Raw genomic sequence first — 12,489 nt, 5'->3', positions numbered from 1 at the left:
AAAAGTAGGAAAAGATAAGGGAAGATTTGATTACTGCTCTTGTGGGTTGGGGAGAAAAATAATATATTACAGCAGCAAGAAATGTAATCAAAGAGGTAAACATCCCCAATATTGCTCCACACACTCAAATGATTTCTATAAAACCAAAACTGCTTATAAAAAAATATGCAATGATCAAAGTCTGTTTGGGGGATTTCTAATTTCTGCATAGATTTCTCTCAGGTATTTTATCCAATTCTAATTTCTTTCGCAACATTTTTAGCCTACCTTCTGATGGTTATAATGAATCATTTAAAGTCAGAGGAAAGAATCCAATGCCAGGTGTGTGTGAGACAATTCCTTATATAACAATATGGTACCAATATCAAATAAATGTAAAACAAATGACAACCCAGTACTGGGTGTTCACATTTTGGTGTGGTAAATATACCTGCATATTAATGAATAAATGAATTAACATATACTTTGTGGGAATTTACGTTCTAAAGAGAAAATAATGTATTGTTGGTTATACCTGGGCATCAGCAAGCATGACATCCTTGATGAGAGGCAGGCCACGTGATTCGCCATTTTCAACACGTACATAGTGAACTTGGTAGCCACGAATTTGACCATTTTGTTTTCCAGGGGTCACAGAACGCCACATCACTTTCAGTGCTGTGGAATTGAGAACCTCCACCTCCACCCTCCTTGGTGCAGCTCCAGGAACTAGAAATACAAAGCAGTTTAAACACAAAAATCAGAATATAAACATGCAATATTTTCTTTGACAAACGTTTTGCACAACTATAAAAAAAAAATTCAATAAATTAAAAATACTAATATTAAAGACACATTTCAAAACAATATACATAAAATATGGCCTATTTCTCAAATATACCTTCACGACTTACTCCTGTCACCTCCACCCTTTCAATAGGTCTCTTTGTGGTGGGCAGCCTTGCCATTTATTCATAATGACCGACCTTTTTGGCAGGCCTTGAATCCAGGCCACTTCAGGTGGCAAGGAATATCGTTTTCTGAGATGAATGTGCCATGCATAGAACCCTCCTCTCAAACCGCTTCCACTTGCTTCTCCACAATCACTTGTGCGCTCCTTCATTCCCTAAATCACAACCCAACTAAACCCTCTATTTTGGTTCCTTCATAACAAGAGTTCTCATTTCTTTAACATTTGTTAAGTGTCATTATTAAAGCACCACTAAAAAAAAGTTTTGCTTTGCCTTTTATTGACTGCCAGAATAACAGTGGTATTTAAAAACACATATGCCAGACAAATGCAGAAACATCAGTATGATAGTATGAAGCTAATTCAGGTGAATCTATGTCACAGGTGCTGTGGTAAAATCAGTCATGCTAGGATTTTTCTAACATGCTAGAAAAATCCTACCATGTTAAGATTTTTCTTCTTTTGTCAGATTAACTTATTTTTAGCTTCTTTAAATGCTTGTTTTCATTCCATGCAACCACCTTGTGTTGTCAAATTGCAAAAGGTAGGTCTTCAGGGAGCAGGGAAATAATAAAAGTGTATCAAATGATAGGAAGTGAAAAGAATCAAAAATCAATTCAGGTACACAGTAGCTGCCCTTTCTTTCTGGAGATAGTGAAACAGGTATGTTTTTTTTCCAGTTAAACGGATGGATTAACACACCAAAAACTGTTTCAGCAGCCTGAGTGGCATATTTGAGATTGCTGCTAGTGTACATGCTAAAGATGGTTTAGTCTGTACCATTTTCCAATCCAAGCTTTTTTATTCTATGCTTATGCTTTTTACCACCAAGCATAAACATGTAATCTTGCATCATAGATTGATCAATTTTACAGTATCATAACATCAATAAGGTTGTTAGCTTAATAATATAATACCAATAACATTGTTACCTAACCTATATACAGGATAGGCAGACTTGTAGAAAAAAAAAATCTAAGGCAGTTTTTTTCATATCTGGGAGGCGGACATTAGGTAGATATGTGTCTCTGTGTGTATATAACCGTAGTTATTCATAAATTATTGTCAAGAAAGGGTCTAGGAGTATCAAAAATGAAGAAGATTTGGATAAGAAAGCCCAGAGTTGCAAAGATGCAGCATATTCATTCAACTTTTACTGTTTTTATTTTATTTTTTAATTTTTCTACACAACACTCAAACTGGATTTTTAGGTTTAGGTTGGTGAGGAACCACTTACTTTAAGAATTTTAATTTAAAAATTCTTAAAGTAAAAAATGTTAAGCCTTACTTTAAGAGTTAAAGTACTTAACAATCCCTGAACGCCCCAGTTCATTTCCCTGAATTGGAAATTCAGATTCCTGAGTACAAATGGTGAATTTAACACCTACTCTTATGACTTCCAATTTAGAAGCCAAAACAGTTTAACCTTATTTTAAGCTAACAGAGAAAAGTTCTGTCTCTTGATAAGGCCAGGTCTCCACATAAGAGACTCACGTACCATCTTCATCTGTCCGACAGATTAGGGGCTCACTCTCAGGGCCAGGCCCAATCTCAGTTGAGGCGGACACTGTGATTCGGTACTGGGTCCACTTCTCCAGTCTCTGCAGCAACACCCGCTCTTCGGTTGGCGGCACTGGCAGCTCCTCCAGGGGGTCTGTATCGTCACTGGCCCCTTCTGAAGGGCCCACCACTTGGTAGCGCACCCTATACCCCGTCAGATCACCATTCTGACTCTTCAGAGGTGGGGGGCGCCAACTTACCAAAAGGCTGGTGGAGCTGGTAGTGCTGCACTTAATTTCTTGAGGGGGAGCTGAGGGTTCTGGTGAGGTGGAAAGGACAGGAAGGAAGGGAGGAAGGGAGGTAAGGGGCGGTAGAGGACCAGGAGGATGGGGTAGGAAGAAGGGTGAAAAACGAAAAAATAAAAAGATGGTAGAGATAAAGAAAATGAAAAAAGGAAAATTTTAAACTCAAATAAAAAAACAACAGGAATAATTAAAATGAAACTGATCAACACAAAACACGAATATATAAAAATAAAAACAGGTACCAAGCAAATGCCAAATTAAAAGGTGAAAATGCACACCACCATATGGAAACATAATAATGAATCAAGACAGCTATGCTTGCCTGTTTTGGTGAAAATAAGATATATCTGTTACCAGTTTGGTACTTTTTCAAATCTAAAAAGTCTACCAGCTAAAATGTCATGACAAATTTAATAATTTTGAGTCTTTAGGATGACTAGCATTATTTTAAACAAGAATTGAAAAATTCACTTTATTTTTGTGATTGTTAGATAAAAAAATAAGTAGTTTAAAAAATTAAGTAGTTTAAAATTAAAGATTGAATCATTCCAATTTATCACACACAATTCCATGGTAAATCTTTGTGTCTGAAGTGCTTTTGGAAAACATGTTAAATAAAAAATGCCCTCTTTTAAAATTCTTAACATTTTTGTTTTTCCTGACCAAATAAGATTTATTTCAGCCCTTGTATCTTATTCTTTGTGCAGTTCTTTCCACCTTGATGTAGCAAATCTAGTTCATTATTACATTTTCTGACTGCAAAGTAATAAAAGCAAGATTAAATATGATTAGAGACAAGGACATACCAAACAAAACTTTAAATAAAAAAGTAAATGAAGAAATAAATATGTTTTCATCCAAAAATAAAGGACAATAAAGAAATAAGTTATGAAACCAAGGAGAGTAATGTGAAATTAGTTGGAACCAAAGTGACTCAAAAGAATCACAACAAATACTTTCCAAAAAATACAAGGTGTGAGTAAACATCAATAAACGAAAACAAAACCAGATGCGAGTAAAAAAAATAAAATAAAAACAGTATACCATGAACAGACAAACAAAAGTAAATTGCAAGCATTGTCTGCATCATACGTACCTGACTCCCAAAAATAAAATAAAAAAAATTTCAAGACTTTCTTACCAACAGCACCTGACTCTAGAGTGTGCTTACTCTAGAGTCAGGGAGAAGCAACCTTTTCCCATCCTGAGAGTATTATAAATTTTATGATCAAGTCTTGTTACAGTCATGGTAAACAGCTATTTGTATACACTGACAGTTGATTTGGACCCAGTTTTGGGAGAGCAGGAGGGAGAGAGTTGGCTCTGTGCTGTAGCCAGTGCTGTTTAATACTGCATTGTTGGGCCAGAGGGTCCACAACACTGAGAGAAGGGAAAGCCAGTGGGGAAAACTCATTATCAAGATTTTCTACGCTCATGAACTTGGCCAAGCACAGAAACATCCTTCCTTGTTGGTAATTTCCTCAAATAAATCCCATTTCATAGCCCTATGTCTAAGTATCTCTGAGAAACCTGCAACCATTTTGACAGTGCCAAGACACAAGACAATGTCATCAACAACATAAAAACTTCATATAATGGAATTTATAAAACTTTAATAAAATGTTGATATATACATATGTTGTTGTTCCTCCCCCCCCTCCCCTCCCTTGGTAAAAAGACACTGCTTGAGGACACAAAAATATAACAGGGCCACAGCTTTAGTTTTCAAACCCTTTTCTGTGTCCAATGGGCTTATTTACTTAAGGTCTTACTGGATTTTGAGCCATTCAGCTTCTTTCCTTTGCCCGTATTGTATTTGCAAACTCTCCCCCGTCAAGAATGATTGCTCCGTTCTCATTCTTTGTGGTGAAGAAACGGTCTATAATTCTGACAGGATGGAGGTTATCGCAGTGCACAGGCATCTCTATGCTTGATAACAATTTAAGACTGGATTGGGCGCATCCTTCATATCCCATGGAGGCCAATGGCAGGATTAAGGATAGTAGAAGTATGCAACCACAAAATAAATATTTTGGATAACGCTTCACTTGAAGTGCTTCAAAACTTTCATTTGAAGATATCAAGACAAGACAAACTGGTCTTGTCTGCAATTACTTCCTCCACTTCGACTTTAAAATATGATGTAGGAAGTTTTTTCACTACAAATTTCAAATTCAAAGTGAAAGAAAATTAGAGGATATTGAATATTCTTAACAAAAAACCTACAATGGTTATAACTCAATATTAATGTGAGGTATTAAAATAACACAAATTGCAAATGCTATTTCTATCACAGTCTAAGTACCATCTTTGTAAATGGACTGTGTCAGAAACCTCAAATGACATGATGTTCGTTCTTGTAGATCATTACGGAATTAATCCCAGAGATGCCAAATGGCCATGGTGTGGCTCACACAGATATTCCAATACATCTAAAAACCTTCTGCAATTACAGTAAGTGGGGGGAATAAACTGCTTGTTTGGTTAAATACAGAGGATTTAGAATCTGCCACTTTAATTTCAGAGATGGCTTCTGACTGGCTACTGGCAGAGTCTAGGTATAATCTAAATGTGTAACAAAGCCTGACAATCCAAGGCCTTGGCTCAGAGCTCATCGCAGAGCATGAAATTAATTCTGACTCTATGAAATGGGATTCTTATCTGCCATGTGGGAGCCCTGCAGCCCCTCAACAACCACTCCAGGGTCTATCTCAAGTATCCTCAGCATGTTTTAAAACAGGCAACAGTTGGAAACATCACCCTGCAAGCTTTCTGGTTGTGGACCCTCTTTTTGCCATGTCTGAACTGTCTCATAAACTCGTAACAACCTGGTCTGACAATGGTAGCATACCAAGTGAGGTCTTGCTTCTGAATGGGAGCCATTGTAAGAGAGAGCGTCTTGCTTATATAAAAACCTGCTACAATTTTGAAAAGTGAAAATAATTTTGCATCAGCCTCATTGAAGTAGGGAGAGTGCAGACAAATTCCAGAATTCTTATGTATTTTTTGCTCATCAAAGCTCCCATTACAAGCCTCAGGTAATGCTATTTGGACTGAGCATAACCTTCAATGTTTTATAAACAGGTTCTGCATAGAAAATAAAGGAAACACATCTGAAATATCATATTTTCTGTCTGTCTTTCAACTTTGTAGAATAGTGATTCAGTGTGCCAGATGCTGGAGGTCATGTTTGGGAAGGAATAACGACTTTATGTGCAAATTTTCAATAGTTTTTGTGTTCTTGATAAGTTTTTAGTTTTCAGGGATTTATTCCAGCAATTCTTCCATCAGATGTCATTAAGTTTCATATCCAACTGATTATTTAAATCAAGAAACATAGTTATAAAAAGGTAGAACTTGATAAGCTTCAGTCCTACTTTCGCATGTATGTGAAGGATGGCTTTTGGTAAAAAAAAAAAAAATCTTTTCAAATGTTTAATGTGTGAGTGTGAAACTACCAAATGAAAAAAAAAAAAAGATTTCTCGAACGTGGCACAAGTACCATTGATCGTACTTAGTGGGTATCAATATTTTCAGGGTAAATGTAAGCAAATTAATTACCATCTAGAGTTACTGAGCACCAACAATCAAGAAGGACTGACTTGTCTAAATTGTTCAAGAACAGTAATTTTTTATTCTCTCTAAAAAGGAGGTGTATTTGAGACATTTTGAGAACTGTTAATATGAACTGAAAAATACAGCTGTAAAGAAGGAAAAAGCTCTGGTCATAAGTTAGTTCTGTTCTATTTTATATCTTGGATCTGGGAAAAACATAAACCCCATCTTAGCTGGCTCCACACGGCACACTGAATCTCTAAACCACACAATGACTTACCTTTGAGCGTCCAAAAGATCAAGTAATTTTCAACAATAAACATTGCATTTGCCCGACTTAGTTTTTGACTTAGTGCTGAATAACCAGTGGGTGTAAGTGACTGCAGCAACTTTACAATTAATCTTCAATGTTCAGAAAAACGGCTTAAAACAAGTCATTAAACATCGGTGAGGCCCTGGATAAAATGATGTCAATAGAATGGATAAAAAAAGCAATCAAGGGTGCTTGTTTTAGTGTTATGACCAAGCTATAGAAAATAAAGGTAAGATAATGTGTCTGCATTTTCTATTATTTTTGTGGGCGAACTGTGCCACCACTGTTGAGGGAGACCAACGAGCACAGGACAATAAAAAGAAAGAAAATGAAGAGTCCTACATTTTATAAGTTGTACTTATGTCCTGTCATGTTTGTTCAAAAGCCCAATCAAGTAAGTGCGCGTTAGCTATTGTTGAAGTTATTCAAACCTGCGGTGGACTTGTGTTCATACAAGAGCCAAACAGAAATGAAAATGCAACTAGAAGATACAAAGAGATACATCAAATAAATAGTATTTCAAAATTAAGACCCCCGTGAATAGAGATAATTAAATAAATGGATATAACTCTGTTTACCAATAAATAAATAGAAAAATAAATAATTAAACCAAAAAGGAAGAGGGATTTTAGTGAGCAAAATGATGTCGAGGCATTGCAAGAACAGTTTCAGTTACAAACCACAAGTTAACATGTGACAAAGAGAGGGGCTAGACTGGAAGAGGGTGACAAAGAAAGAGGAAAAGGAGGAAGGGTGTATTCAATTCTGCTTGCAGTTTGCAAATGCAAAAACAGGCAAGAATATCACAAACAAACACTTTGACAGATGGGGATACGCACACTGTACTCAAGAAATGCCAAGACAGAAATGGGGATGGAGATATGTGGCTTTTCATGCAGAGGAGTCAAAGTTCATCAGTTCAGCAACAGCTGCTCAACAGCACCCCGAGTGGGCAGTAGTGAGTGTCACATGCAAGTGGAGTTCTTGGCAGTAACACTGCACTTTCTGTGCAGGAACAAAAAGAACTGTGAAGTGGTTGTTCCAAAGCCCCCACGCTCACATGTCGAGGCACAGCCAACAAGTTGCACTGGTAGGAACAGAAAATGTGTTATACAAAGTAGGCTCCCACCACCAATGCTCTCCTATGTCACTGCTGAAGGTACTCTGATTAACTCTCTCAAAATACATCAAAAATACTGCCAGTGTAGTAAAACAATGCAACCATTCATAAACAATACATTTTTTTCTGATATGTGTTTGATTAAATTACAATTTGACAGTCTTAAATGTATAAATAATATTAGCAATGAGGAATTTCATGTTCATTTCCATCTGTGAATAAACAAAAATAGTGTGCTGAGTGTACCGTTTAAACCTCAGCAGAGTTAATTAAATACCTTATTACTTCAACAGCAGTTATTAAGATTTATTACTGTACTATTGTTTATTAAATTAAACTGTTTTCATTCAAGTGTTCATAGTGTGTTGATGATTCATTGGTAGAGCATCGGTATTAAACTCAATTTTCAGTTTGTGCCACATCAAGTTTATGAATATTCTTAAAGGGCTGGTTGTGCCAGAATGTATTGGTGAAAACCATTAACATTAACATTAATAAATAGCTGTGTCTGCATTCAATAAGGCACTTCTTAAAATTAAGTAACATTCACACTGACCAGCTGCTTGAGGATTTTCTGAATGTTTTTGTAATTTTTTGCAATTGAAATCAATGATTTTGAGGAGCTAATTTAGAAATATTTGAAAGACATTTTTGCAATATTCGTACTTGAGAAATCTGACTTTTTGATACTTGCTATATCAATGACAAACTACCATCAATTAAAGGTGGGCCAGAAGTGTAGTAGATGTAAAACATACTGCAGTGTGAGGTAGCATCACTTTAATATGTTTTTAAATACTCAGGATTATGCATTAGTGCAAAAACGTGTAGGGAGTCTGCTGATTTAGTGTGAATTTGCCATAGCAAAAAGACTTGAGGAACTGATGCAATTTGATTGTATAAAAATAAAAGCTATTTTAATTTGATTAATAAAATAATATGTAAGCAAACAGTTGCTCTATTTATGTGGCCTTCTAGACCCCCATGGGTCTAGAGGGCCACATAAGAAGCTCTGACAGGCCAGAGTAGTCCTCGAGTTGTGCCTCGAGTTTGACACATGTAGGTCAAAGGAATCTTATATCAACTTTCCTAGTTAACTTTGTCTAAATTTACATCCTCATTTTGCATCGATGCTTTAAAATGCTGCCTTTTGTCTTTTTTGCTACATTATTTCACTACAAGTAGCTATTCTCCAATTATTTTTATTTTGATGAAAGCACCTGCCACTCAAAATATAATTAAAGATCTATGTCTATGATATGCAGAAGACAAAATTGTGTTTTTAAAGGTCATTACATCCATCAGTACTCCATCGTCACATTACTTGCCTCAATCAGAAATTGCTAGAATAAATAATGCTCTATTTTTTTTTCCAACAACAAGATTTAAGTCTCAAATATGTGTACAGTTCATATGAGAGCCTTGGTGGTTTTTCAGGAGAACTAGCATTTTTTGTGTCATGTGGAATGTGCACTTGCTGTCTACAAAGGAAAGGAAAACATCAACAAAAGTGAAAGAAAATACATTAAAGAAAAGAACTACTGAAATTATCCATCCACAACATCTTATGTTATCCATGGCTGAGTACACATACATTTGCGCAGTGAAAAAAAAAAGGCAAATAAAGTAAGCTTGTGAACTAGAGAGGCATTTTGACTAACAAGTGATTAACCAAACCAAGTTTTTAATTTTATTTTTCCAATGAGATAGAGGATTATTGCAACCTGGAACTTTAGAAGTTTGGAAGAGCCCTATGAAAAGAGGAAGATCAGACAAATTAAATGCACTGAGGTGTAAAAAATCACTAACTTGGGGTTTCAGGGTGGAGGAATTGGTTGAAGTACCATAAAAAACGAAAGGAGGAAAATACTGCATGGAATGCTAATCATAGCTGTACTTGAACAAAACATTTTCCCTTTTCCCATTCTGAATGGATTACAGAGTGCCAACAGCAGCAAAAAATACAATCTTAATTCTTTATTTGATTTTATTATAAATGGCTGTTGAACAAAGAATTGTGTCATCAGTGCCATTTTCATTAACATGGGTATTTTATATTTCCAGGCACATAGTGCCAAATTTAAAGCAAAATGAAGTAATTTTAACTTTGGCTGTTCTACCAATTTTATATATAACAAACACCCATAGGGAACACCTCCCCTCTAATGTTTTATTATTTGTAAACAATTATTTTGGTGTTTGCTAAAACCACCACACACACTATATATATATATATATATATATATATATATATATATATATATATATATATATATATATATATATACATTTACAATATATACATATAAAATTTAAAGTTAAGCAATATCTTGCTTGAGTGTTTGAAATGAAAGTGTTGAGAAAAACAAATCTGTCTAAAAAAACCCTCGTTTCTGAGTAAAATTCCTGTGGACAAATTGCTATTTAAAAGTTCCCCTTAGCCTCTTCAACTGCAGTAGTTCATAAAGTAAACATTTATTAGAATAATACAAGCCTGACAGAGTTTTTAAAAATTTCAAATTACATTTCATACATTTGTAAAATGTATGAAAATATACATTTGTTCCCAGTAGACATTTTAAACCACAAATAAGTAGCCTCAGTAAGTTTCAAATTAAGTCACTGTTAAACACATAACTGGCTAGAAGGCCAGTGATGTTAGAGAAAAAATTGCAAGCTTCAGTCAAAAGAGCAGGAAAAAGAACCAACAAATCAAAATCACTTTTGTTTCTGTCCATAAAGCAAATAAGATCATATTTTAGTTTTGTAAGAGGAGTTTCTTTTGTTAGCAAACCTGAAACAAAAACAGGAGAATATCAATAAAAGGCTACATACTGGCTTGTAAGGTCCTCTCAGAAATTTCATTTGTGAATGCCCCAATGCCTTTGTTAGAGACGGCCGCCAGGGAGAAGCGGTACTTTGTATTGGGACGAAGACTTTCCACAACATATGATTTTGTGGGTCCAAATGTTTTCTTCATCTGTCAATCCAAATACAACAGTTTAAAATGGTGAACTAAAAAACAATTGTTGAAATAAACTTTTAGAGCTTTTGTAGTGACAGAAAATCAGAACACTTACCTGGGTGTCGGAATCGCCTTCCTTATAACGAAGTTCATAATTTATAATTCCTTCTTTCTCATATGCAGGTTCCCAGGTCAGCTCAATGCTAGTGTCTGACACAGCACCGACTTGGAATTTGGATGGTTGACCTGGAACTGGACACAACACCAGAGGATATTGCAATAATTCACAGTCCAGACAATACAATTTGAAAGGGTTAAATCTGGATGACCAGTATGTTGGCTTCTACACCATTTTATTAAGAGAATCTAGTTCCAACAGCTCCAACAGCACTATTACATTCTTAGTAATTTTTCATATCCTTACCTCCCTGTAATACTTTGACCTGAATTGGGGCTGAAAAAGGTCCATCACCAACAGATGTGAATGCAAGGACTTTGATTGTGTATGTTTCTTGAGGAACTAGGCTCTGAATGGTGGTGATGAGACTGTCCTGGACATTATGGATTTGCCAGAGGCTCATGGGCTGCGAATCATCCATAGTGTAGTAAACTCTGTATCCCTTGATCTGCCCATTTGGCTCCTCAGGTTCCTCCCACTGCACCATCATGGTATTTTGAGGAAGAATTTGGGCCTTAATGTTTCTTGGTGGACTGGCGGGAGCTTGCTCACCAGTTCGAGTTTCAACTGGCTCACTGGGTGGACCTTGTCCAATTGAGTTCACCGCTGAGACACGTATTTCATACTCTGTGTTTGGGTAGAGGCCACCAATGCTGTAACGTGTAGTGGTGATGCTATCCACTGTTTCATACTTGCTGTCTGGGGATCTGGCTCTATACTGTATGATGTAGTATGTCACTGGATCTGGGTTTCCCGAGTCCCACGTAATGGTCACACTAGTGGCTGTGGTTTCGGTAACCACAGGGGTACCTGGAGGCTTAGGGAGAGCTGTTGTGGCAACACAGAAGAAAAAAGAGAAGATATTAATAAGTCTGAACAAAAAAACAAAGCTCGAGATAGTTTTTTTTCAACTGGAAGCGAAATGTTCTATGAATGTCATAGAGCCTTCAAAAATAGTCATCTCTTACATTTTACGGTGATCTGTGCAACGGCTTCAATGATGCCAAGGCTGCTCATGGCCACACAGGTGTAGTTGGCTGACTCACGGACACTGCTCAGTTCAAGAACATTTCTGCCAACTGGCATCTCGTCGTCTGGCGTTAAGTCCTCAGCGTTCAGCATCCACTTGACATAAGGCATGGGCGATCCCACTGCCACGCAAGTTATGTTCACACTGCCACCTGGCATTATTTCTTTACTTTCTGGAAGAATGGAGAAGCGAGGAGGTACCCGCCGGACTGCGAGAAGGCATGAGGAAGGAGAAAGGATGACAAAAGAGGGCAAGGAGTCAAAAAGGAGAGAAAAAGGAGAGGTAACAAGAGAGGCAGATGAAAATGGATCCTTCTCAGGTATACATGTGACACAAAAGGTTCAACATGGTAAATGTGAACTCAAACAAAAAATTAAATAAAACTAGACTTTTGAAAACATAAAAAATAACAAATAATGGCAAAGAACTAAACTAATAGAAATGCTTCAACAACAATATAGATTAACAGTTAAGCAACGATTCATAGCAACAAGGTTCCAATGACCAATATTTGACCCATCACAGCACAATTAAAGACACAAAAATCTATTACGAGTTTCTCATCTTTGGGGGC

At 36.4% G+C, this 12,489-nt stretch overlaps 1 protein-coding gene across 8 annotated transcripts in view; it reads right to left on the bottom strand.

The window, feature by feature from the left end:
• Positions 1–12,489, bottom strand: part of ptprsa (protein tyrosine phosphatase receptor type Sa) — a 239,569-nt gene that overhangs the window by 58,731 nt on the left and 168,349 nt on the right. For 6 of the 8 annotated variants that reach the window (XM_055054714.1, XM_055054740.1, XM_055054749.1 and 3 more), the window contains 6 exons: positions 11,854–12,123; positions 11,132–11,713; positions 10,823–10,959; positions 10,578–10,722; positions 2,448–2,768; positions 515–708 (listed from right to left, as the gene is read on the bottom strand). In XM_055054714.1, the coding sequence (XP_054910689.1) occupies positions 515–708; positions 2,448–2,768; positions 10,578–10,722; positions 10,823–10,959; positions 11,132–11,713; positions 11,854–12,123 (1,649 nt within the window). The remainder of the gene's footprint in view (positions 1–514; positions 709–2,447; positions 2,769–10,577; positions 10,723–10,822; positions 10,960–11,131; positions 11,714–11,853; positions 12,124–12,489) is intronic. The other 2 variants (XM_055054768.1, XM_055054778.1) reach the window with 1 other exon arrangement.

Source organism: Poeciliopsis prolifica, unplaced genomic scaffold, assembly GCF_027474105.1.
Source record: "Poeciliopsis prolifica strain line A6 unplaced genomic scaffold, Auburn_PproV2 SCAFFOLD002, whole genome shotgun sequence".
NCBI lineage: Eukaryota > Metazoa > Chordata > Actinopteri > Cyprinodontiformes > Poeciliidae > Poeciliopsis > Poeciliopsis prolifica.
The sequence above is the reverse complement of the archived record's forward strand: the minus strand, read 5'-3'. Positions and strand labels throughout refer to the sequence as shown.